At 43.7% G+C, this 27,809-nt stretch overlaps 1 protein-coding gene across 5 annotated transcripts in view; it reads left to right on the top strand.

Annotated features, from left to right (window-relative positions):
• Window positions 1-27,809, top strand: part of GNB1L (G protein subunit beta 1 like) — a 151,816-nt gene that overhangs the window by 97,247 nt on the left and 26,760 nt on the right. For 4 of the 5 annotated variants that reach the window (XM_074206494.1, XM_074206489.1, XM_074206492.1 and 1 more), the window contains 2 exons: window positions 5,383-5,548; window positions 21,114-21,212. In XM_074206494.1, the coding sequence (XP_074062595.1) occupies window positions 5,383-5,548; window positions 21,114-21,212 (265 nt within the window). The remainder of the gene's footprint in view (window positions 1-5,382; window positions 5,549-21,113; window positions 21,213-27,809) is intronic. The other variant, XM_074206493.1, reaches the window with a different exon arrangement.

Here is a 27,809-nt window from a genome sequence, read left to right as displayed (position 1 = left end):
TTTAGCACTTCATTGATATCACTATCACCCCCCCCTTATCTCTGCTCTTAACAGCTCTCCCTCTTCATGGGCACCTCCTCTACTGCTGCTCACACCTGCCCCTGCATCCTGCCTCATTCCCATTATTCCTTATGTCTTCTCCCCTTCTCACCTAAACTCCTGGAAAAGCCACCCATCTCCATGATTCAGCCTCATCTCTTCTCACTTTTTCCTGACTCCTATGCTTTCTTCTCACATCATTCAGTCGAGACCACCCTGAGCAGTCATCAGCATCTCTGAACTGCCAACCTTAAGAGACTAATCCTTCTGGATGTCTCCATTGCCATTGGCATTGTTGGTCACTACTTCCCAATGGGTTTTCGTGACAAGCTTCTCTCTTGGCTAATCTCAATTCCTTCTCTGTCTCCATGACTAAATCTTGATCCACATCAAAATCTAGGGATCTCCAAGGCTAGGTCTCACACCCTTTACTTTTTTCTCTGTGTAATACTCTTCTGAGTTCAGTTATTATCCCAATTGCAGTCGATTCCCAGATTTATCAGTTCAGCCCCAATCTCTCTCCAGAACCCCAGTTCCGCACCACTCTGTTTACATTTCAAGCTAGACATTGTCTAGGCATCTCACACTCAGCATCTGCAAAACAGAATATTTTCTCCTTCCCCTCCAAGCCTCCCCTTAATGAACTCACCTATTCCTGGGGTGAGGACCACCATCCTTTCTTGGTCCCAGCTCTGAAATCTTCAGGTTATCCTCGGTCTATGACCAATCTCATGCTAAGGCTTATCAATGTCACCTTGGGACCATCTCCTGAATGTCCCCTCTCTCCTCTGGCCCTGCCCCCCAGCCCAGTTCAGCCCCCCATCCCCTCATACCTGGACTCTTCCCCATTTCAGTCATTCTCCCAAAACACAGATCTGATCATGCAGCCTTTCCTGTTTCCTTCAGATTCCAATATATAAACCCTTCTGGCTTTTAAAGGCCTTTCTAACTTGCCCTCACCTTCTCCCTCCCATTGTACTCCCTTCCACATATTCTGCAATTCACTGACATTGACTTCCTTGCTGTTCTACCTTCATCTCCATCTTCTCCAACTGAACCCATGGCCTGAAAGGCTCTCCCTGCTTATCTCTACCTCCTGCCTAGAGCAGGACCTGGAGTCAGGAGAACTCATCCTAGCTGTGTGACTCTGAGGAAATCACTTCCCTGTCTGCCTCAGTTTCCTCATCTGTGAAATGAGCTGGAGAAGAAACTGGCAAACTGCTCTAGTATCCCTGCCAAGAAAACCCCAAATGGGGTCCCAAAAGGTTGGACACAACTAAAAATGGTCAAACATAATTTGAATGGAACTAATGTAGACATTTATTTTGTTATATGTGTTTGTAATTGGTTTTGGCTTTGTTTCTTTTTATGGATAAGGGGAAAAGAGTTGAGAGGTGAAGAGAATTTGAAGCTAAAATAAAATAAAATTTAATTTTTAAAAATGAAATGAAACTATAGAGTGACTGGAGAAAGGCATGGTGGAGGGTAGAGTCTGGGCCACATGGGGAGCCATTGAAGAAACTAGGAAAGTAAGTGTGGAGGAGAAAGGATTTTGGGGGATAGATGTTGGCTCCAGGTTTCTGAAGGGCTGTGTCAATAGAGTGTTATGCTGGTTCCACTTGATTACATCCCTAGAAGTCCTGGGGAGCTGGTTTGGAGGGGAGATTTTAGAGGCTCAGCTTGGTGTGAGAAGGTGCTTCCCCACCATCAGAGCTACCCCCAGGAGGAGTGAGGTCATCAGGGGAGGCTGGGAGGCCCCTTGTAGCAGGAATGCCACCCAGCCTTGAGTTGCCCCCTCAGTCCCTGAAGTCCTCTAAGCAGTGCTCAGGGGCCCCACCCCTGGCTGGTACCATGCTTCTGGGTCATCCCTGGGCCCCAATGTTTGAGGTGTAACTGAACAACTTTTGGAGTGTTCTGCCCACCCCAGATGTGCACCTGCAGGTACCTGGTGCTTCTAGAGAGGAGGAAGTACCAAGTATGAAGGCTCAGGTTCTGTGCAAGATTAAACTTTGGGAGCAAATATTTGAAAAGTGGTCACCCCATCTGGGTGCGGCAGTTCCGCTAGCCGTATGGGCTGGAATGTGCATCCATGGCGTGTTGAGACTGCTGACCACAAGTATCTTCATCCAACCCCAGGTGGGGAGAGTGAAGGCCACTCATGCAGACTCCACACTTTGAAGGTGACTCAGGCCACTTGGAATTTGTCGAGTGGGGCTGGCTGGCCGCTTGGAATGTTCAGGTGCAGCTACATTGTCCTCAGAAATGTCTCTGGGTATTGGGCGACTGTCTGTGTTTCTCACAGCCCATTGGTTAACAATCCAGCATCTAAAAGTTGGGCCTTTCAAAAAAGACTGTCCTGAGGTCATGTTTATAAAGTGCCTTTGTGTCAGTGTCTGGAACCCCATAAAACATGGCCTGAAATCTTGTAGTCACAGCTTAGAGCTGGGTTTTAGAGAGGAGAGAACCGAGGCTCTGGGGAGGGGCAGTGACTTGACCAGCATCTCATGACTGTTAAGTGACACTTCTGCCTCCTGTATCGTGCAGTCAAGAGAGTTGAGTTCAAGTTCTGATAGAGATGCCCGAAGAATCAACTTCTTCATAAAATGATGTGGTCATTTTTGTCCCTACAACCTCCCAGGGCTGACTCAAGAAATCACCTTGTTGTAACCATGCCATCCTAGTTATTAAGAGGGTTGGGAACATATTCATTTTGAAGATGGGAAAATTGTTCAGTACTTATAGTTAGAAAGACCTGAATTCAAATGTGACCTCAGATTTGTACTAGCTAGGTGACCCTGGGCAAGTTACTTAACCTTGTTTGCCTCTGTTTCCTTTTCTCTAAAATGAGCTGGAGAAGGAAATGACAAACCACTCTAGCATCTCTGCCAAGAAAACCCAGATGGGGTCTTGAAGAGTCAGACTAGACTGAAATGGCTGAACAATAACAAAAAGAGACCTCATAAGTGTTGGAAGTGGGATCAGAATTCAGGCCAGTGTCTGTTTGGGTTATGTCTCTGATAAAGGTAGCCAGAAGGCTGGTCAGAGGCTAAAGTGGAGGCCAGGGTCAAGTTCAAATGGAAGCCATGGGATAGGGGTCGAACACCATGTACTGGAAAGACTACTCATGGCTGATGAAGGTGGCCCAAACCCAAAGCTTTCATTGCTGGGGCACTGAATGTCTAATGAACTTCATCTTACTGCTTCTTCCCAGCAACCTCCAGGGAGTCAGGAAAGCTCTGGGTCTCAGCTTCTTCATCCTTAAAGTCAGGGGGTTGCTTCTCCCAATAGAGAAATGATGGATTTGAGATACCGAATGAGACAACTATTCTTGGACAAGGCCAGCGGGGGGATTTGTTTTACTTGGCTGTGCATCACTCTTACAAGAGTTTTTTTTTTTTTTCTTTTTTTCTTCTTCAGTTGTGCAGGGAGTTGTAAGGGAAATAAATAAATGCTTTTTAAATGAAAAAAATAATAATGAAAAAAATTTAATCTAGAGAGTTGGCACAGATGATCTCTGCAATCCCTTCCTGTCCTGACAGCCTGGGAGTCTGTTATCTCTGTTTTCAGAATGAGGAAAATGAGGTACACAGAGGGAAGGTGATTTACCCAAAGTCATCTATAGAGGAGGGTAATGGCAGAGATGGGGAGCAAGCCCACATGTTCTTTTGCCAAGTCTGGCATCTTATCGGCCATGGATGAGGAAACTGAGGCTTGACAAGTATCCAAGCCTCATGGGTTTCAGGATCATCTCTTTTCAGATAGAGGTCCTTCACCCCCACCCCAACATAGACCTGTCTTTCTTTTGAGCTCCAGGCCCATAGCACCAATTGCCCATTTACTATTTCAAACTGGATCTCCCCTCAGGATTTCACATATTACGTATCCAAAGTAGAACCCAGACTCTCTTTGAGACTTACTTGTTTTCCCTACTTTTCATCCAGTAATCTGCAATAAGTGTCACCCACAGCTCTTCTCTGCTATCCCATGAATTCAGTTACTTGCCACATTCCATCTCACACCTCTGTAAGACCCATTCAGCCACCACCCAGGGCCTTGCCTGGGCTCTTAAGTAGTTTCCCTATCCTAAATCTCCTCAGACTCAAATCCATCCTATCCTATTAGCAATACTCAGAGGGAAGTAGAGGCAGGCAGGGAAGCTATGGGCCTCCATTTCTTCATCTTGAAAATCAAAGTTGCTTCTTATGACAGAGAAGTAGATTTTTTAAGACCTATCCTTTGGTGACAGAGCAAAAGGATTTCCTCACTAGGGTCCTTGATAGCATCCCTTTTATGAACTGATGTAGAGGGGAGGTAGCAGAACCAGGGCTATTTATGTAATGACAATGTTGAAAAGACAAACAGCTTTGAAAGGTTTGGGAACTCTGATCTACAAAATGACCAGCCAGCGTTCCACAGGACTCATGATGAAATCTGCCACCCATCTCCAGAAAAGGAACTTATACACTTAAGATACAGATTTAAATTGTGTAAAGAAGAGACTTTTTTTATTCCAAACAAATATTGTATTAGCCATGCACTTCCACTCTCAAAAAAGAGCAAGAAAAAGAAGAAAAAATATACTTTGTACTTTGAGTTCATCATTTCTCTACCTCAAAGCACATAACATATTTCCTTAAGCATCCTTTGGAATTGTGATTTGTCATTGTGTTGATCAGAATAGCTAAGTCAGTCACAGTTGATCATCATGTACATTGTCCCTTCTGGTTCTGCTTGCTTTACTTTGCATCAGTTCATGTGAGTCTTCCTCGGTTTTTCGGGTCATCTCCTGCATCACTTCTTATAGGACAGTCGTCCCAGCATAATTATTTCTCACAACTTGTTCAGTCCTTTCTCCAGTGGATGGGCATCCCTTCAACTTCCAGTTCTTTGGCTCCACAAAAAGAGTTTCTATAAATATTTTTGAACATAGAAGTCTTTTTTTTCCTTTGCCATTGTTAAGCAAATCTCAAAGCTTTTCCTCAACCTGAGTTTGAATCCATTTGCTAACTGGGAGCCCTTTGAGCAGTTAAGATCTCTACTCTGAATCTCTTTCCTCATTTGTAAATGGGAATAATAATCCATATACTGCATATTTTGCCAAGTTCTTGTGAGGAGCAAACTTTGTCAACTTTAACGTCATTTGAAGAATGAAATATGACCAGCATCAAATTTATCACAGAATGTGGCGCTGATGGAGTTTAGAAATTCCTGAACCTTCAAAGCCAAATTCTATGCTATACTGTACTGTACTATACTATAATATACATGTAGATATAATATTTGAGATATATATAAATACAGTATCTATACCATACTGTGACATAAATATTTTTAATTTTACAGCCAAGGCCGAGACTTAAAGCTGTGCCTATGGGACCTCGCAGAGGGCAGAAATGCCCCGGTGGATTCCCTGTCCCTTGACAGCGTAGGGTTCTGCAAAGGATCCATTCTCACAGAAGGAACCCAGAGATGCTGGCTCCTGGCAGTGCCAGGGAAGGGCATGGATGAGGTAAGAACCACAGACCTGTGACCTTGACAAAATGAAAGCTGGACTATTTGAGTTCTTTCCAGCCAGTATGAAAATCAGGCCCCATCAGATCTTTGTGGCAGAGAAGATCCCGCTTTCAAGAGGGACCCTGTGCAAGCAGGAGGTACTAGGTGGAGCCAGAAGCACTCCCCTTTTCTTCTTGGTGTTCATCGGCCCTCATTTTCCAATAGTATTGTGTTTATGGTCCATTGATTACCCCCAGATCTTTTTTTTTTTTTTTTTTGAAAACATGAATGCTGGCTACTCTTGCATCACTCTGACACTGAGTTTTTTAAACTTAAATGACTTTACATTTATCCTTATTAAATTGCATCTTATTACGATTTGGCCCAGTATTTTAGCTTGTCACAGTCATTTTGTTTTGGTTTTTATGGTTCTATAAACTATTCTGCTGTCCTCCTGGTTCAGTAACCCCATCCAAAAAGGAAATGAATTCTACTGTCTACACTTGTTTCTGAAGCCCTAGCGCTAAGTGACCTGTGCAAGATTATTCAACAAACTAAGTATCAGAGCCAGACCTCTAGCCCAGGGTTTAAGGCTCATCCCTTTGCTGTTATCTCCCCCCCCCCCCCAATAGATCTAGCTCTTTTCTCCTGAGCTATAGGCCCCAGAACACAAAGGTATTTAATAAATGTTTATTGACTGAGGCAGCCTGCCATGACCTGCAGGCTGAAAGCTTTGCAACCACCCCAGGAATAACGCCTGCTAGAACTGGGCTGCAGATCCTAGACATTGTCTCCTCCTGAAGTTTGCAGGCATCATTCTCATCCTTTTCTGAAGGATGGGGCATTTGTGTTTCACCAATCTTCTCCACTCTCCAGAACTTTTACTTTGGGGCGGAGGGGCGGGGAGGCATGGTAGACTATTGGTGTTAGTTGCCCACCAGTCCATCAACAAACATTTCTTAAGCACCTGCTATGTGTCTGATACTGTGCTAAGGAAACAAAGAAAAGCAGAGGCAATTCTTCCCTTCGAGAAACTCCCAGTCAACTGGAGAGACCACTAGCAGAGAGCAGAACAGACAAGTTATAGATGTGATGAATTGGAGAAAATCAGCTGAGGGCAGGCCTGGACATGGGGCGGGGGGGAGCAGGAAAGGCTCCCAAGGTGAGACTTCTTTAACTGGAACTTGAAGGAGACCTGGAAATGGAGAGAAAGAGGGATGGTCTTGGGGATGATGACCAGAGAGAGAGTGTCTGAAGGCAGGAGATGAAGGGTCTTGTGTGAAGAACAACCAAAAGCCCAAGGTCACTGGACCATAGAGTATGCAGAGGGGAGGAAATGGAAGAAGACTAGAAAGTTCAGCTCACCGCCCTCCTTTTATCCTGGGCTCAGCTCATGTTAGGCCATTCAACTGTGTCCATCTTTCTCATCCTTAGGACCTTGGATTCTGATGGGTGAGCTTTTACCTTGCCCGGTAACTGGTGCCATGTCATTTCATAGCTATTTCTGAACCATGGCCCCCTTTCATCACCACCATCATTCCATTCCCACCCCTAGTTCCTAGTGCCCCTTTGTGGCGTCCTTCACCATTAGATGCTCTATCAGAGGAGGGAATTCATGCTTATCTTAATAAATGCTTTCTCAATTTGTTCATTTGAGATCTGTTTCCATATAACTAAACATTACAGTTTATCCCTCTTAGCTTTATGTCATTGTTTGGACAATTGACATTCTTCCTCTTCTAGGTTTTTCCTGTGAGAATGCCTAGGCCCTACTTGTGAGTTAGGAGAATTGTATTGTTCCAGGGACTGGTACAATTGGCCTATTGTTTTGGGGGAAAAAAGGGGGCATCTGAAGGACTTTTATATCCACATTGTTAGATGCAGACATTGGGTATTGGAGCATCACATTGTTGAAGGAGAGATCTGCCAATCCCAGAAAATCCATCCTGGACTTGGGTTCTTCCCTGAGCCTCTGACAAAAATGAACACCCTTGGGAGCTAAAAAGAGAGGGTGGGATGAGGAAGTAGAAGCCCAAGTAGAGGCCACTCTGTCTGCTAAGACAGTTTTCTAAACCGATGGAGCAAAATCTTGAAGGAGGGTAGGGATATCAAAGTCATTAAGCATAGTGATGTCTCCTTGTATCTTTCAAGGAATCTTGGATAATTTTGACCTGTGTATGGGAGATCCATCATTGAAGGGGGGAGCATTTAAGGCAGCAGTTTGCTCTAATACATCCAAAACATTTTTATAATAAACAAATGGGATGTATCGCAAAGTCTTCACCTTGCAGCCAGCTGTGAGATGGTAAAGAGTATCACTTGTGAAACCCTGCCTGGTCTAGGCTGCCCTCAGTGGGCTTGTGTGTGAATTATACTTATAAAAATTGTACATAGATGAGAAGGTAGACTGCAGGTGCATATTCTCTGACATCCTTTTTGGTAGTAATAAAATTTGAGATTTTTTCCATGCATTTGGTTCTTCTCTTTCAGACTCTATGAGAATCATTCCTTGGTGTTTTTAGGGTTGTGTCCTTTTCCAATGGACATCTTCTGCATGTACCTGGTCTTGTCCAATGTCTTTTCAAATCTCAGTTTTCTCCTGCTTCCACCTTTTTCACTTATTTGAGAAGATGACAGGGTCTGATTATAGAGCTCCATGCAGATGCTCTTCAGTCCTTGATGGTGAAACGGAATGTAGGATTAACATTTTGGCAGATCTTGCCTCTTTTCCTTCTGTTTGTTATCTTCCTTCCAGTTTTATCCTTAAGTGCCTTCAAGATACTTTGCTTGTTTGAGTCTCTTGCCAAGCTTCCTTTCAGCTTTGCTTCTCTTTGTTTCATGAGGGCAGATTGTTCCTAATCTTCCACCATCCTTTGCTAAAGGGATTTCCAAACAAGTTTATATTACACCCCTGTGTTGCTCTTGGCTGTGGAATCTCTCTGATTGGCAAGGAGACCCAGTGTTTCTTAAGGAAGGAGCTTCTCGAGCTTCTCCGGCTCCTCGTTATGGTAACTCATTTACATCAGTGAAGTGACTTCCTCTGTTGCAATCTAACCCTTTCATTGGGGGAGGGGGGTTATTTAGTGTTTGCCCTGTCCCATGCCTTCTGATTGTTTTCTGAATGACATATCAAGGTGAGTGGCCTCCATGGAGTCTGCTGTCCTTTGGCCTCTCTCATTCCTTACTTTTAGAAACATCAATTTATCGAATCCTTCTTTCCATTGCTGACACTTTCCAGTAATCCCTCCCTTGTTGCAAAGTATAGTTATGCAAAACAAACCAACCTATCAGCCTTGTCTGACAGCTTCTACTTCATTCATCCCATATCCCCCCAGGGAAGGGGGGAGGGACTTTTTATCCTCCAACATTTTTAACATTTTTTTTGCCATCCTTGCTTATGTACCTCTTTCCATTAAAGTCAGTGAGCATATAAGAATGCATGTGTGTGTGTGTGTGTGTGTGTGTGTTTATCTTACTGAGTTCTTGATAGAATTTCCCCTCCTCAGCAAAATGGCAGTCCATTAGGTACAGTAATTTTCACAGATACCATTTTATAGGTGCTGCTTACCAATTGGCTCAAGGGCCTATGAAATGATGGCTCTTTTTTCCCTTTGAATTTCTTTATTTACCTCTTCAATGAAAACCCGTGAGCCTGGCTACACCCAGATGTAGCTTCCTTTGAATTATAACAAACCCTCCAAATTCGAGAGAGTTCAGCCCCTCCAGTAGTATGTCCCATTACTGGCACATTTGTAGTACCAGCTGCTAAACTTATATTTCTAGATGGTCTAAAAACTGGAGCTCATAGTCCCCTGAGGTCCCTCTTCCAACACTTTGCCACCCTGGTATCTAAGTGGAAGGGGCCTATACTTTCCATCATATTTGGTAATTTGGAGATTCCCAGTGACCTTAGGAAGAATGATGTTGCTGAAGTAGTTGGTTCAGAAGCTAGGTTTCTGGGAGCTAAAGAGTGGACATGGGAAGAGAAAATAGAAACAAAGAAAGAGGCGACTATTCAGAGCGTGATCAAGATTTCTGATGGAGCAAATCCCTGGGAATGGACAGGGAGGTGGCCAGGAGTACAGGTTGTGGGAGAAGCCCAAGAAATGAGGGACATGGATGAGGATATGAAGAAGCTTTCTATTTATGAGAAATGATTCACAGAAAAGTTTCCTTTCCAATGTGTCTATCAATTTTACCCCTATATGTGGAACTTAAAATCAACATGGTTTTCCAGCTCCTGAGATAGGCAGGAGCCCTGTGGGAAGGAAGACCATCAGATCCCATCAATCCCCTTAAGATTTTTTTTTTAATACACAGAACCTCCAAAGAGGCAGGTTCTGTGAGAGCTCATCCATTGGCGGCTTATGATGGAAATGAAGACTTCAGATGTGTTTATACTTGGCTACTTCCCAAGAAGAGTAATTTTGTCTTGAAGCAGGTTTGGTTCATAAATAATGAGATAGGAACAGGCATTTATTTGTTCGTGATTGCATTTAAATCACCAATTATGAACTGCACACATTCTTCTTGCCAATTTGCCAAAAACATATTATTAATGTGAAAAAGAAAAAAAAAAGGGGTGTGCTTCTTCCGGGCTTGCTCCAGCCACCCATGAACATGAGGAACCCCAGGCAAAAGCAAAATCTTTTTCCTATTAAATAAAACCAATATAAACATAAAGTGTGGAGGCTTAAGTTACAGTTGTCAGACTTTGTGAAACATTATTTGGTTCTGAAGCTTGATGACCACATCTCCCTTCTTCTTCCATGGACTCCTAATGGAAACCTCAACTTTGGAAGGAAGGAAGGTTCTGGGTAGGCAGGGTTTCATGGGCTGGGCTTGCAGCTTTACTACTTGTGACACTGATAACCCACATTTCTGATCACTTGAAGGTTTCCACAGAATTTGCATCTCTCTACCTGTACCCCTCATCCCACAACCAACCAACCCATAGATGAAAGATTTTTAAAAAAGAGAGAAAAGTTGTTCAGTAAAACAAATAATGTTGCTAATGATGTTTAAGGTTTCTAGAACTCTTTATAATCCCAAATGAAAATCCAGCAGCTGGATCTGACAGTATGCCTGCCCTGTGGTACACCCCTAGGACCCCACCTTACCCCCACAATGAGAAACCAAAGCACAACAGTCTTATTAATTAGAGTATTCCTTTTGGTGGTACTCATTCTATTTGCACTCCTAAGTCGGGGGTAAATTATTTTCGGTTTATTTGTCCTTTACTCTGCATCAGTTCATGTCAAATCTTTCTCTCAGTTCTCTTGACTCTTCTCATTTGTTATTTCTTCCAGCACTAATATCCTCATAGCTCTCCCCTCTATTTTCAAGGCCAATCTGTATGACCATGTCCACCACCACCCCCTTTAGTAAAAGCTTGCTTTCGTGGCTCCCTCTTTCCCTGAAGGTCCAAGGCCTCAGCCTGACACTGATGGCCCTCCCTAGGCTGACGACTGCCCCTTCCCAGCCTTGTTTCAGATTGCTATCCTTCACAATGTTAAGGTTGAGCCAGACTGGACAAACGCCTTCAAAGCGTGCATTCCTGCCATTCCCAGACATGCACAGGCCTCCTCTCCAGTTCAGGATTGACTCATACCTCGTTGCTTCCTTTACAATTCCCCCTCTTCCTTGAGGAATGCTTGACCTGGGTTTCTTCATCCCTTCTGGACTCTGATGAGATTTTGCTGAGTATGTGTTATACCCAGTTCTCCTCTTAGTGAATTCCTCTGAGAAGAGCCTGCGTCATTGTCTACTGTTCACCTCAAGGATCCTAGAGTGGCGCTGGAAGGACCTTGGAGACCATTGAATGAAGCCAATTCTTATAGTTTAGAGGTGAGAAAACTAGGGTCCAGGGAAATTAAGTGACTTGCTCAAGGTCACTCAGTTCACAAACACCTGAACCAGGTGTCTCTGACCTTATTCTAAGCTTAGAGCTTGATAAGACATTGAAGATACCAAGTCACCCACTGCATCCTGGTTATCATCCACCTCCAACCTTCCCCACCCACAACTCTCCAACCTCCTCATTTTGTTGGTATGCCACCTGTCATCACCACCATCAGTTTCCTACCTGGTCAGTCACCAGCTCTGGCATGTCTTCCTTAACAGTATTCCCTATTTCTGTCTCCTTTTTTCTATTGCCACTGCAGCCCCTTTGGTTAGATTCTCTTCCCCTTTCATGAGCCTCCTGGCAAGTTCATCTGCCCCCAGGTTCATATTTTCATCAGTAGCACTTGAGCATCATCTCTTCCAAACACAAAAGCTTCCCATCAACTAGAGAACAAAGCCCAGGAGCCCTGGCATCTAGACCCCTCTCCAGATCCACTCTGACTCCATTCTGCCTTGCCAGCCTTTGCTCTCATGAATCCTCTTTAGAAACCTTGAGTTTGAGTATTTTCTTGGACCTTATTCTCCACCTGGAAGGACTTCCTTCTTCCCCATTTCTATCCAAATGATCCTCCCCATCTTCTGAGACTGAGCTCAGATCCCGCTTAGTGCCCATACCATTCCAAGAGGAATTAGCAAAAGCTTGGGGTACTGGAAGAGGTTCAGAGAACATTGTGACAGAGAGAATCATGGGCAAGAAGGCTAGAAAGAGGGTGGAACAAGATTGTGGAGGTCTTCAGCCTGAAATGACTCAGATCACAGTCTCCTTCCATAGGCCTTGGGAAATCATTTCCTTTTCCACCCTGATCCTCCGACTCTCTCCTGGTGACATGGTCTCCCTGGGCACCCTTTCAGGCAACGGTCAGTCAACAAGTGTTTATTAAGCACATTGATAAGTGCTAGGGACACAAAAAAAAGACAAAAGACAGTTCCTGTCGCGGGGAGATCAAAGACAACATACAAGCAACCGCACAGACATGATAAACACAGGAGAAATTGGAGATCATTAGCAAGAGAGGAAGGAGTCCACATGGATAGAGCTGGAAAAGCTTGGTGTGGCAGGTGGGGACTGGCCAGGATTTCAAGGAAGTAGAGGGAAGGAGGAAGGAGAGTATTGCAGGGATCAAGGACGGCCAGTGCAAGGTCCTGGAGGCAGGCTCTGGAGGACAAAACAGGAATCCATGTCATGAGATGACAAGACATCAGGGCAGGGTGTAAGGAGTAAGATATAAGGGTCCCCCAGAGGATTTTAGGGTTGGTCCTGGGGGCTCTAGAGAGCACATCTGCATTTTGGGAAGGTTATTTTGATGGCTAAGTGGAAGATGGACTCGAGTGAGAAGAGGTTGGAGACCAGAGAGACCCAGTGAGGAGATGAGAATCTGAATCTGGGTGGGGGCAGCATCAGAGGAGAGAAGGGGCACATCCCACAGGTTAGGGAGCCAAAATCACCTGATTAGATGTATGAACGGTGAGAGAGATTGTTCACCCTGAAAAACTGGGTGACTGAGAAGGTACCTTCCCTAGTAAGAGGAAAATTAGGAAGAGGGGAGACTTCGGGGGAAAGATGAGTTCTCTTAGACTTCCTGAATTTAGGATGTCTGTGAGATGTCCAGCAGGTAGTTGGAGATGAAAGACTGGAGTCAGGAGGGAAGTTGAGGTTGCTCTTTCACTCCTCCCAGGCCCTGTGGTCCGGGGGTGGGGGTGGGGAATCAGTTGGAATACTCCAGGCTCCCCATTGCTGTTCCATCTCTCCTTTGAGAATCTCTTAATCCATATCTCCCACCTAATCAGAAGACCTTCAGGACACACCCTTCATTCTTCAGGGAGGTTACTGCCTGGCTCACAGTCTTTCTTTCCTGCCTGCCTTCTGCCCTCAAACTACAGGGTTTAGCCTCCAACATCCCAGCCTCCTAGTTCCTTAAGACTTACTCTTTCCCTTGACGTACCCTCCCCTTCATCTCAGCAGCAGAGATGGTCATGAATGGTCATGAACTCTGAAATTGTCTTACTGATCCCAATCTGTCGTCATTGTACTTTCCCCTCTGCTTGTTCCTTCCCTTAACCTGCAGCCCCTTCCCTAGCTGACTGCTTGGGAACCAGGTCAGCTCTACACTCTCCTCTTTTTTTCAAGTCCCTTGCTTATTTGTCTTGTTGCCAGTTGTTTGTATCTCGCCAAGCCTCAACCTTGGATCACTCCCACCATCCACATGCTGCTGAACAGAGCTGGAGAAACCACAAAGCCATTCGCCATAAGTTGGTGCCATCTTCCCCACTTTCTCACCTTCCTTCTTTGTCACCAGAGGTGGCCTCTCCACTGCCCACAAACATGCCTGGGTCTCTGCCATCTCAGACCTCCCCTTGATCTGTCCTCCCAGCTCACTATCATCCAGGATCTCTCCTCCTTCTGTGACTAATCTCCTTAAAAAATCCATTTACATTTGATATGACTACTTTCTCTCCTCTTGTCTTAACTCTGTATGGTCTGACTTCCAAGTCCATCATTCAACTGAAACTGCTCTCACCAAAGTTACCAATGGTCTCTTTTTAAAAATTTTTGTGTGTGTGCGTGTGTGTGTGTGTGTGTGTGTGTGTGTGTGTGTGTGTGTGTGTGTCCTCTGGTTATATATAAAAAACAATTTTGAACATTCATTTTTGTTTTTGCAAGGCAATGGATTAAGTGACTTGCCCAAGGTCACACAGCTAGGTAATCATTAAGTGTCTGAGGTCAAATTTGAACTCAGGTATTCCTGACTCCAGGGCCAGTGCTCTATCCACTGCACCACCTAGCTGCCCCTGAACATTCATTTTTTTTTAATTTTGAGTTCCAAAATCTCTCTGCCTCCTTTCATCTCTCCCTGAGACGCAATAAGCAATTTGATAGAGGTTTTACATGTGCAGTCACACGAAACATATTTCGATATTTATTCATGTTGTAAAAGAAAACAGCCCTCATCCCCACTGCTCCAAAAAAAACTCATGAAAAAATAGTTTAAAAGTCTACTTTGATCTGTAGTCAGACTCCATCAGTTCTTTCTCTAGAGGTGGGCAGCATTTTTCATGATTGCTTTGAAATTGGCTTGGATCATTGTGCCACTGAGAATAGTTAAGTCATTCACAGTAGATCATAGTATAATATTACTATTATTATAGAGTATTTTCTTGGTTCTATTCACTTCACTTTGTATCAATTCATGAAGGTCTTTTCATGTTCTTCTGAAATCAACCTTCTCTTTATTTCATGTAGTTCAATGATATTCCATCACAATCATATATCAACTTGTTCAGCCATTCCCCAATTGATGGGCAGTCTTTTAATTTCCACTTCTTTGTCACCAAAAAGAGGTGCAATAAATATTTTTGTACAAATAAGTCCTTTCCTCCCCACCTCCTTTTTAAAAAAAAAAATCTTATTGGGGTATAGACCTTGTAGTGGTAGTGCTGGATCAAAGAGTATGCAGTTTTATAGTCCTTTGGGTCCGATTCCAAAATGCTCTAAGGAATGGTTGGATCAGTTCACAAGTCCACTGGTGGGGCATTGTGTCCTAGTTTTCCACATCCCCTCCAATATTTATCATTTTCCTTTTCTGTCATTAGTTAATCTGATAGGGGTGAAGTGGTACCTCAGAATTGTTTTAATTTGCATTTCTCTAAGTAGTAGTGATCTAGAACATTTTTTTCATATGACTATGAATAGCTTTGATTTTCTCCACCTGAAAACTGCTTGTTTGTATCCTTTGACCATTTATCAATTGGGGAATGATTTATATACATTTGACTCAATTCTTTATATATTTGAGAAATGAATTCCTTATCAGAGATACTTGCTATAAATATTTTTTCTAACTTTCTACATTCCTTCTAATCTTGGTTTCATTGGTTTTGTTTAAACAAAACCTTTTTTAATTTAATAAATTCAAAGTTATCCATTTATATCTTGTAATGCTCCATATCTATGGAGAATAAATATCTGTGATCATAAATTCTTCCCTTCTCTTTAGATCTGAAAGATATTCTTTACTCTCCTAATTTGTATATGATATCATCCTTTAGATCTAAATCATGTCCGCATTTTGACCTTATTTTGGTATATGGTGTAAAATGCTGATCCAAACCTAGTTTCTGCCATACTGTTTTCCAATTCTCCCAGCAATTGTTGTCAAATAGCAATTTCTTGTCTCAAAAGATTAAATGCTAGATTACTGTGGTCATTTACTACTATTTTTTGTGTATCTAATCTATTCCACTGATTCCTCTCTCTGTTTCTTTGCCAATATTAGATTGTTTTGTAATATTAGTTTGAAATCTGGTATAGTTAAACCACCTTCCTTCATATTTTTTGCATTAATTCCCTTGATAGTCTTGACTTTTTGTTCTTCCAGATATATTTTGTGGTCCTTTTTTCTAACTCTATAAAATAATTTTTGATAGTTTAGTATGACACTGAATAAACAAATTAGTTTAGATAGAATTGTCATTTTTATTATAGTGGCTCACCCTGTCTATGAGTAATTGATATATTTTTCCAGTTGTATAGATCTGTCTTTATTTACTTGAAAAACATTTTGTAATTGTGTTCATTTAATTCATTTATTTGTTTTGGCAGGTAGACTCCCAAGTATTTCATGTTATCTACAATTCGTTTAAATGAAATTTCTCTTACTATTTCTTGATAATGAGCTTTGTAGGCAATATATATATATATATGTATATATATATATACATATATATATATAGATGATTTGTCTGGGTTTATTTTATATTTTGCAACTTTGCTAAAGTTATTAATTATTTCAACTAAATTTTTAGATGCTTTCTTAGGATTCTTTAAGTATACCATCATATCATCTGCAAAGAGTGATCATTTTGTTTCCTCATTGCTTATTCTGATTGTTCAATTCCTTTTTCTTCTCTTATGAGTGATCTCATAAGTGGTCTTTTCTCAGTCTCTATTCACCTATAGCCTTTGACTCTGTTGGTCATTCTTTCCTCCATCTCTCCGGGTTCTCCTCCTCCCTCTCTTAATGCTCCTTCTATCTCCTTTACTGGATCCTCCTCCAGCTTATGCCCTCTAATTATAGGTGCCCCTGCAGGTCTGTCCTGAGCCCTCTTTTCCCTCTATGTCATTTAAATTGGTGGTTTCCTTCCGTAGTAGTTACCATCTCTGTGCTGATAATTCTCAGGTCTACTTATCCAACTTTAACTTCTTCCTGACTTCCAGCTGCCTCTTGGTCATCTCAAACTGGATATTCCATAGTTCATTGTGTCCAACATGGAACTTCTTGTCTTTCCCTTCTTTTGGAACTGTTATGTTACTATTGAAGGTCCCATCAGTCTCCCGCGCTTTAAGCCTGGGTGTCATCCTTTCCTCCTCACCCTCTCCCTCCATATTCAATCTGTTGTCAAGACCTGTCTCTCAAATAGCCTTCCTTCTCCCCTCTGACACTCCCCTCACCCTGCTGCTCCAACATAGAGACAGAAGATGACGTGTCCTGTGTAAGGACCAGCCAAGATTAGTGGGACTGGTCTGTGGAACATGTGAAGGGGAATACTGTATCACAGGGCTTGGAAGGCAACCGAAGACCAAACTGTAAAGAGCTTTCACTGCCAGCGAACAGTTTTCATTTGATCCAAAAGATGCTTGGGAGTCCCTGGACTTCACTGAGAAGAGATAATGTAGGTGCATCTGTGCTTTGGAAAGATTGATTGGAGTGGGTGGAGAGACTAGCTAGGAAGCCAAGGGGCTGAGACCTCAAACCATGGCAATGATGTGTGGATAGAGAAGGGGACATCCAAGAGACATGCCACGTAAAGAAAAGATAGTCTGATGGCCGACTGACTAGGTGGTAGGTAGCGGGGTGACAGCCCTGACATAGTGAAAAGATGGTGGTACCTTGGACGGAAGTCAGGAAGTCCCAAGGAGGAGAGGATTGGGGGGATGTTTGGACAAAGGTCTATCCAGGATCCAGTTCAAGTGTCCAACGATTGGTGACCAAAGTTCAGCAGAGATTTTTGTCCTTTAAGCATCTGTTCAGAGATGGTCATGAAGCCCAAAGGAAAGGGAATAGTCAGGGGAGAGAGAGGGTCTGTGGAGGGAGAGGATAGCAGAAGCCAGGGAATCAGGATGTTGTTGTCAGGATAGGGTGAGATGTGAATGCAAAATGAGCTAAGGGCAGAGAGCAGCCCCATCTGGGCAGGGAGAAGAACCAATGGAGGCTGGGCAGCAGAACCCAATGCTGTCAGGGCACAGGGAAAGGCCACTGGATGGGACAGTTCAGAGACTGAATTGATTGTTGATCAGTTTTAGAGAGGACAGTTTGGAAGCCAGACCACAAAGACTTGAGAAGGGAGTGAGAAGGCAGTTGAAGCAACATGTCAGTTTGGTGTGAAAGGGAAAAGAGCTATGGGGTAGCTATTCCTAGGCACTAGTGGGGTTTTAAGAGGTTGTAGACACCAGGGAGGGAACCAAGTCCAGGGAGAGACTAAAGATTAGAGAAAATGTGGAAATGAAAGTAGTGATACAGGAAAGGGTACTTGGGTACATGTGTCAGGCTTCTTAATCCTAGGGTCTTTGAACTGTTTTTTTAATAACTGCAGTTCAATATAATGGATTTCTTCTGCAATTTCTTGCATTTTATTTGATGCATTTAAAAACATTCCAAGATGGGGTCCCTAGGCTGCTCTAATGGTCTGGATTAGGTGATAAATTTGGAGAGCATGACCCACAGAAGGGGAGAGGGGCCTGTTGCTGAGTGATAGCAGCAGAGTTTGGAATGCTCAGCTCTCTTGGAGAGGAGAGCCCAGGCTTGTTCAGCTTGGCCCCAGAGGGCAGAATCAGAAGCATTGGAAAAAAGCTGCCAAGAGACCCACAGAGACCATCCCAGTGGAAAAGCAGCCTCCGATGGGAGGGTTGGACTCCTCTCCTCTGGGGGTCTTCAAGTCAAGACTGAATGACTACTTGTCAGCTGTATTACTAGAAGGAGATTCATGTATGGCTTGACCTAGATGACCATTGAAGCTCCTCTTCCAATGGTCACATTCTGTTATCCTATAGCTATTCCAACTCATCCATCAGAGCATGTTAAAAGGATGTTAGAGGTACAATCACCATAGATGTCTGTGTCTGTATACATATGGACAAAATAACCTTGCTTTACAGACCAACCTCAGGTTTTATCCAAGCTAGGTCTGAGGAAGAAGGGGAAGCTACATACTTAAAACAAGAGAATGATGTTGGTGCTGACATTTCTTTAGTTCTTCAAGATAGGGCAGGCCCTCCATGGCTACAGGAAACAACCCTTGCTCATCTTAGAGACATTTTCCTGAATTGCTCTAGCCAGCCTAGTGATAAATGTCTCCATGTGAGGCTGGCCCTCATCACAGGCACACACACCATTTCACACAAGCCATTTCCAAGCCAATAGTTTAAGCTTTTCCAGTTTCTTAGGACCTGCCAGAGCTTGTATTTTCTGGCATAGGCTTTAAGAACCATGGGTCACACCAAAATAATGGATACATGACTTAAATATAAAGGGTGACATCATCAGCAAATAAGAGGAGCAAGGAGGAAATTATCTTTCAAATCTCTGATAGGGAAACATTTGTTCATGACCAAACAAGACATAAAGATCACACAAGATAAAATGGACAAATTTTGATTATCTAAAATTTTTAAAGTTTTGTGCAGATAAAACCAATGCAACTAAAATTAGAAAGGAACTAGATAACTGAGGGGAGAGGGGAGAGAATCTTGGTAGCAAGTTTCTCTAATAAGGATCTAATCTCTAGATTCAAATTTATAAGAATAAGAGCCATTTCCCAATGGATAAATGGTCAAAAAAAAAAATAACCAGGCAGTTTCTAAGGAAGAAATCCAAACTCTCTATAGCACTTTACAATTTTCACATCTGACCTTCACAACTCTGTTATCATTCCTAATTTTCAGATGAGAAAACTGAGAAAAATGGATGTTTGTCATCTGTTTACATAGCCAGGGAGAGTCTGAGGTTAAATTTGAATTCAGGTCTTTCTGAGTCTAGGACTAGTGTTCTAACCTTTTAGCCACCTAGCTTCCCCTGAGGGAAAAATACCTCAAATCACAAATAGAGAAAGCTAATTAATGCAGATTTTAAGTTTCTACTCCACACCTATTAGATTAGCAAAGTTGATAAAAAAAAAAAGGATAGTGATAATGCTAGAGGGGCTATGGGAAAACTGGCACTTATGTACTTTTGATGGAGCTTTGAACTGATCTAGCCATTCTGGAAAGCAGCTTGAAACCATGTCCAACAGGTTCCTACACTATACCTCCTCAGTGATACCACTCCTCGGCCTGCCCCCAAAGAGGGAGGATGAGGAAGAGGACTGTATGGACAAGAAGATTTGTAGAATCTCTTTTTGTGGTGACAAAGAACTAGTAATGTTAAGAGGGTGTCCCTCAACTGGGACAGACCAAACAGGTGGTGGTAGATAAATGTGAAGTAATCAAAGAGATGACAGAAGGAATGGTTTCAGAGAAACCTCAGAAGACTTGTATGAACTGATGCAAAGAGAGATGTGAGACCATGTCTGGAGTCTTGTGTTTAAGAAGGACCCTGATCAGGTAGAAAGAGTCATGGGGTTGCAGACTCAAAGCTGGAAAGGACTCAGATCAGCCAGCCTAACCCCTCCATTTTACAGAGGAGAAAACTGAGTCAGACAGAGGGGAAGGGTCACTCATCCTAAGAATCTGAAGCCAGATTTGATCTCTGGTCTTCATCTAGGGAAGAGTAACCAGAATAGAGTGAGACTTCAGGTTTATGTTATTGAGAATTGAGAGAAGGTCTGATAAGGACGCTCTGGTATTTGACCAGCTGTTATAGAGATAGAGAGGGGGAGCCCTTGGGCTGCTTGGCCCTCTGGGGCAGAACTAAAAGCCTTGAGCTGAACTGACATAGTAAAGGACTAATTTAGGTTGGATGTCAAGAAAGTGGAAGAGGGGCTTCTATGGGATTCCCCTTCTTCAGAGATTTCCAGCCAAGGCTACCTGGCTACTTTGGGGGGAATGTGTGGAGGGCACACAAGAAATTGGATTAGATGGCATTCAAGGTCACTTTCAGGTCTGAGATCAGTAGCTACATACAATAATAATTAAATTCTATGTGCATAGTACATATCACACATACAGATACTTACCTGGGTTTTTTTTTTTTAAACTTATTTTCATAAAAAAATATAACTGAGGGGAGAAAGTTTATGCCATTAATCTTACCCCTTTGTACTAGAACCTTCTGGTAAGGAACAGGTTGGATGGATTAGGACTTTGCCCTTTTTCCTCCCCATCATTCATCCATGGGCATTGTAGCACCCCAAAGCTCCTGGAAGCTGGGAAGGGAGAGTCAGAGGCCTGGTCTATCTAAAACTGAGGAGGAGCTGAGCAAGGGAGGCAGGGTCCCATGGTCACCAAGCTGGGGCAGTGCCGGAAGAGTGGCTTATGAGGCCTTTACAAAGCAGTACCTGACTGATTCAGGGGCCTCCAGGAGCCTGCTTAGGCCTAATTAAAAGTCTGGCTTGCAGGGTTCCTTTCCAGTGAATAAAAAGGAGCCTGCACCAACATTCGCTAATCACCTTAAAAAGTCTCTTGTTTGTTCAGCAAAGACTGTGACTTGGAGCCAACCCAAATCAGCTTGTTTTCTCACTGTCAGGTTCAGGTTTTGGACATGCCGTCCAAGACGTCAGTCTGTACCTTGAAGCCAGAGGTTGGTGCCAAAGCGGGCATGCCCATGTGCCTGGAGCTGTGGAAGGTAAGAAATACAACCACACTCAGTCATTGTGAAAGCCTTGCCTCTGAGTCAGTCCTGGGCAGAAGCTGTGAGGAGCCGGCTTCATTCGGGCCTCCATTCATTAGCAAGCCCACCAAGTCATCTTCTCTGGCAGAGACCATATGCCTATGTCTCAGGCAGCAGCCTTCAGATCCCCGGGGTTGTCCCTTCCCTTCACTGGACATGATGCATTTTCAATAGCTGGGGAGGTTCTGTAGCCCCGGGCAAGTTGGGGACTCATCCTGGCTTTAGCCGACAACTAGAGATCCCAAGCCAAGGCAGCAGTCGGTGCATTGTGACTCCAGAGGACACCTCTTGGGGGTGTTCCCAGCTCTCCAGTCACTTGGAGCTCCCTTGGGCCCTAAGGCAGGGTGGACCTTGGGCTGGGAGAAAGGATCATCCGTATATGGATGCAAACATCTCTTTCGTTGAAAAGTGCTGAGTAATTGCTAAGAACAAGTCTGCCTCTTGTTTTTTCTTGAGGATTCATTTTTGTTACTTTTCTTTGGTCCAGGAGCAAAGGGCTGACACATAGGTCTTCCCTCTAGATGCACTTGGGCCTTCTGGTTAGTTTAGCAGTACACACTCTGCTAAACTTAATAATACCAAAGGTGCTGCTCTCTCTTATTCTAGTCACAAGAGCTCTCATCCCAAAGTGCTTTTCTCCTCACACCCAGATTGTTAAAAGTGGGATCAGAGGTGGCCTAGAGCCCTGCTCACTCAGCAGTTATAAAGTCCCTTTGCTCCATCAAAGCATGCAATCTCTCCATTACAGGATGCCCACCCCTGTGCCATGTGGTCTGTACCTGTAGGGGATGGATGGCTCCCATTCCTTTCCAAAGTTCCTCTTTATTTTGAACTGAATTCTGCCCCTCTCACAACTCCACTCAGTCTTTCCTGTGCACAGCCACCCCACAGCATTTCAAGATGATCCCTGTTTTGTCTCTTCCTTTACAAGTAAACTGCTTTCAGATCCTTTAGGCAATGCTGATGGGGCCTAAGTGTGTTTCTCTGGACTGCCTGTCCCTGTGTCCCCTTCCTTGTGCCTCCTGAGCTGGGACTTGTTCTGCCAGGGGGCCTTGCCCAGCAGGCCAGTCTCTTCTTCCCTTCTGTGCCTGCTCCTCTCTGTGTAGCTGAAGCTTGGGCTTCACATCACACTCTGGAGTCTCGCAGAGCTTACCATCAACCCCCAAGATGTTTGAGCCGGGTCTCCCCACTTTTGGGTTTGGTCATCAAATGTTTTAAACACTTTAGATTTATCCTCACTGAATTTTATCTTGATAGTGTCACTCCATCATTCAGACCTGTCAGGGTATTTTGGGATCACAGCTCCGACATCGATCCAGAGAATGAGCTTAGCACTGTGTCATCTGACTCATCACATTTGTCTTCCTTAATAATAGAGTATGAAGGAGGGCCAAGGAGAGAGAGAGTGCTGTGGCATGCCACTAGAGACCCCCTTCCATATTAATGAATCCATCAGTTGGCTAGTTCACATAACCATACGAGCAATGTAGCCCATGACTTTCTATCTTGGCCGCAGAAATGCCATGAGATCACTTTGGGCAGAATGGCAAAAACACCTTAGGGAATAAGGCAAGGCCAAGTCCCAGAATTCCACAAGTCTCTCATGTGTAGACCTTATGAGTGCTCTGCACTGGCCCCCCTCCCAGACTCCTCCAGTCTAGCTCCTGAGCCAGGGACAAGTCCCAGACTGGGCTCTTGACGCCACCCATCATCCAGCCTCAGCTGAGCTCTTTTGGTTCCTCTGAGCCCACTCCCCAGAGAAGCCACTGCAGACCTCATCTTCCCTCTGCAGTCCTCCCAGCCTTCCCCTCCTCTCAGCTGCTGGCAGAAGGCCTCACATCTTACTTTCCTGGGAACATTGAGGCGACCTTATGAGTGTGAGCTTTCTACTCCCATTCTCTTTACCTAATACTCCATTGACATTCTCTTTCACTCTCTCCTCTTCCCTCCAGTCTCTGATGGACAGGAGGACCTTTCTCCCTGCCAAAACCAACCCTATGTCTGCTTAGTCTCATCCTCATCTTCTTAATCTTTTTATAATCTGTCTCTCTGTTTCTGTGCTTCTGTCTCTGTATATCTCTTTATCTATCTCTGTCTAGCTCTTTATCTGCCTTTGTCTCATCCTTTCTGTTTCTTTTTCTTTCTCTCATCTTCCAGCCTCTCCTTCATTCTTCCTACTACCCTTCCAATATGACCAAACCTCCCCGCATTCTTAAAAAGCCCTCACAAGGTCCTACTATCGTCACTTCACGCCAAAATATCCTGTACCTTTCCTTTCTTTTGCAGTCAACTCCTTGGTAAAGTTGTCTGCATTAGCTTCCTCCAGTTCCCTTGCTCTCTCCAGCCCCTTCAGCCTTTGCAGGAGAACTCTCAGGTGTGAACTGGCTTGGAGAGTCTCTGAGTCCCTGGACCAGGGCCTGTGTCTATGCTTGGGTAGACTAAATAATAGCCTCCAAGAAGAAGCCCTCCCAAACAAGATATTCTTTGCCCCTAGGCTGCCTTTCTGTATAGTCCATTGAGGTGTATGACCATCTCAGCTGAATTAGAGATCATATACCTAGATCTAAGGGATAGAAGGAGGTACTAAGAATGTTTAAAAACCCAGGAGCCCTTCTCTTAGGTCCCTGTATATGGCATATCTGGGCTGCCGGTTCCTCCTTTCATCCTACTTTTGCCATAAAAGAAGGGCTCTTGGACTGGTTATGCTGGCCTGTTCACCTGCATTTTCCCATCATTTCACCACTGAAAGAATTGAATGAAAAATGATAGCATGTTCATTTCTACCCTAGACCAGTCCTGGTATAGCAAAGTAAATCAAATGGGATGCCAATATTAAAATGTAAGGATTCTCACTAGACTGCTTCTTTCTGCTGATCCACTGTAGAAGACCCCAACAGAAGCCTGGGGCAGCCAGATAGAACCTATGAGCCTCATCTGGGTACCTGTGACCTGGCCAGCATCTCCATCACAATGATCAAGATCATTGTCTCCTACCTGGGTTATTGGAATTGGTCATCGGATAGGCAGAGGCGGATCTGAGTGGGGAACCAGAAAAATCAAGTTCCTCTTGGGTTTAGCAAGGAATGGATGGAATATGTCCATCTCATAGCAAAATGCACTGTCCTTGCTTCATAACTCTCCACCTCTTTCAAAAAAGAAATTCTGCCTCCCCCCCTTCCTAAGTCTTCTTCCATTTCACCCATCCCTATAATTGGCAGAAATGGTACCTGGTCACACTTCTCTCTCTGAAGATCTCCTGACAACAATTGAGCAACGTGCTGTGTCACTGGCATCAAAAAGCAGCTGGGCTGGTGGAGGTTTGCGGCCTTCAGGACGCCCTTTCCCTCTGCTAATTAAAAGCCTGGCATCAGCACCTTTTGTTGCTTCAGCAGCCTCATGACTGGAAGGAATGTGTCGTGATCTCAAAGACTAAAACCTAGGCTCTGAGTGATGGTGAGAAAGCAATTCTGTCTCCCCAAAATGTGTGTGTTTCTGGGTGTCTGGGTATGTTTGAAGGCTCAGGATGCAAGCTGATGAGAGTCTTACCTCCTTGGGGCAACATTTCCATGACTTGAAGTTTTCTTGTTCATACTTCACCCCCAGGGAAACTCATAAATTGTATAAGCAGGTAAAAATTCAACCAGAAGTGTGTAGCAAATGGATATACATCATTAAAGGGAACTGACATAGCTGACAGAAGAACAAGTCCCCTTACCTCCAGCTGCTACTGAGCCAAAGGAGAGGTAGGCTCCAAAAGCGCCCCCTTATCTGAAAAAGTGACCTTCCTCTAAGCCCCCCAGACTGTAGGACTGTGGATATCATCAAGTCTTTTCCATTTAGAGAGCCAGGCTGTCCATGTCCATGGTCCACCTCAGAAGGTATGAAGAACATTTCCCTCTACACAAAGTTCAGCTACCAAAATGAGGGAAATTGAGAAGAATTCTACTGAATCATTTTTTAAAATCATATTGACTTACCCTTTCAGTCTACCAAAATCTCTGGACTTTGAACAGAAGGTGGAGAAATAAGACTGACCTGGTCAGAAAGTATGAGCTATGTAGTAATGTTAGAAGAATTAAAGACAAGAGGAGACTGGACAGACTTAAGGTTTGTGCAGAACTCAACACACACACACACACACACACACACACACACACACACACACACGCCTAGATATCACAGAGGAGGACACTGGGGCACAGGGAAGGGCAGTGAGCAATCCAGGGTCATTCAGTTAGTGAGTGGCATAGCAGGGATTTGAACTCACCCCCTCTGGCCCAGAGTCTGGGCTCCCTACCCAGTATCTCCTGTTGTTTGAGGAGGAATCATGAATAAAGCTATGTTACAAAGGAGTGTTAGTGTCTACAGAAAAAGCCTTCAATCCCCACCAAGATAATTAGATACTAGAACAGGATCCTGAGGAGGCCCTATTGTTTCTCATGGTGAAATGTCTGCCACCAAAAACGACTGAGGACCCAGGGTTGGGTTGTGGCTTATCCTGAAGAACATGGAGAAAAGTGTTCAGGCGGAGATATTGGTGGAATCAGATCCAGTTGATAGAAAGTCCAAAGCATGCAGCCCTTCTGGTTCTAGATGTGGGTGAGTCTTTTTTTTCCCTTAAAATTAAATGGGAACTCTGTAAGGACAGAGATGGTGCTTTACCCTCTTTCATTATCTCTCCTTACCCCCCCCCAACATTTAATAAAGTCATATACTCCCTAAATCCTCCTTGGAGAATTGAATTAAACTTGATCAGGTAAAAAGACAGGAGACCAAATCAAAAGACTGATAATGTCACTCAACACCAATTGGGTAAGCACAGCATCTGACCAGCCAACCAGTACCAGGCCCCTGTCATAAAGGCTGGTGGGAATCATGCAGAAGATGATCCAGGGGACATAAGGTGCATCAGACATGAGTTGATTACTGGGTCTACTTAAGAGAAAGTCTGGAGAAATGAACCAGGCAGGTTGTGTATATAGCCAGGATCTAGAGAATCTTTTGATTGAAAGTTGGTCATGGAGAAGAATGTTCTTATGGCCAAAGGGACCCAGTAAAAAATGGACTAATGTCTAGAATATTATGGTCACGTTACTATGGATGGAGTAAAGGAGACAGAGGCAGGCAACAAAGTGTGACAGAGACAGTGCCTTGGGACTGATGCTTCTAAAGAGATAATTGGAGCTTTCAGGTCAGCCTGCCTCCTGTCCTAGGTTCAGAAAACATAGCTGTTTCATGGAGTGAGTGACTTCACCTGCTGGAAAAGTTTCTCCTTCAAGAAACTGGTTAGCTACATGCAAGGAAAACCACAGTACCTGAGAACTCCAGCTGTAGAGTGACAAATGAGGTGCTGAGACAGATATAATTTGGCTCGGATGCTGGCTTGGGTAGGCCAGCAAAGAACTGGATTATGCTGTCAAAGGAGGCCTTGATTTAAAGAGTCTTCCTTCAAAGCAACTAGCTGTAATATATTTATATTTTTTACACATATATGTAAAGGTCCACTGTGTCCAAGTCTCTGAAGGAAAGATTTAGGAATATTTGCTACATAAGTATTAGAGAACTATATGGATCATTGATAGCTCTCATCCATGAGTTCACAATAATTCTGGAGTCCTCCCTTTTTGTTTGACTGCAGGAAATACCACCATGTACAAATCCAGACTTTGTTCCCTAAATGTAAAGGGAAGCATAGCCAATGTTCCTACAAGAAAGAAGATGACCACACAGGATGCTACCATGACAATTGTACCCACTATGTTTTGCAGGACATCTCTCTTTGTCCATTGCTGTGGACCTTATGATCTTCTAATAGACCATCCACAAGCATCACCTATGGACAACCTTGGAATCCCCCCAAAAAATTAAAATCACTTTTCTTCATCATCATCTTCCATAAGACTCAGAGAGAGTTAGACTAATACCCTGAGTCCAAGAACCTTTGGAATAGGTATGCTTCCAGCCCAACTCCTGCCATCATCCTGGGATAAAATTCCAGTAAAGATACTGCCTGGAACTGCTGTTGTGATGCTTCAGCTGTGTTTCCTGAAGACTCAGAAGAGAAAGTTCTCATCACCCAAGTACTTGACCCTGTCCAGTGGTTCAATATCAGAAGCTGCTGATTTCATTAATGGAAATATCATTCAAGGAGAGGCCCAAATTTTGCTAAGAATTATTACTGCTTCTTAAGAACCATGGGATCTTTCCCTCTGACACTGAGCCTCCCTCATTAGAATGTACATTCCTCCAGAGAAGGGACTGGCTGAATTTTCTATTTGATCAGACTTCATTGATCAGCAGGCACTTATCAAGTGTCTATTCTTTGTTTGATCCTGACCCAGGTGCCAAGGGTCCAAGTCCAAGTTAAAATTTGCCACTTGCAAAGAGTTTCTATTCTAAACAATTCATATGAAGAGAATAAATCTGGATAGATGCAAGCAACTGACTAACTGCTTTGTTTGAAAATTGTAAGGGTCAGAAAAGGCTGTGTGGGTGCAGCTAGGTGGCGCAGTGGATAAGGCACCAGCCCTGGAGTCAGGAGTCCCTGAGTTC

Source organism: Macrotis lagotis, chromosome X (assembly GCF_037893015.1).
Source record: "Macrotis lagotis isolate mMagLag1 chromosome X, bilby.v1.9.chrom.fasta, whole genome shotgun sequence".
NCBI lineage: Eukaryota > Metazoa > Chordata > Mammalia > Peramelemorphia > Peramelidae > Macrotis > Macrotis lagotis.
Note: the sequence above shows the minus strand (reverse complement) of the source record. Positions and strands in the feature narration are given on the sequence as shown.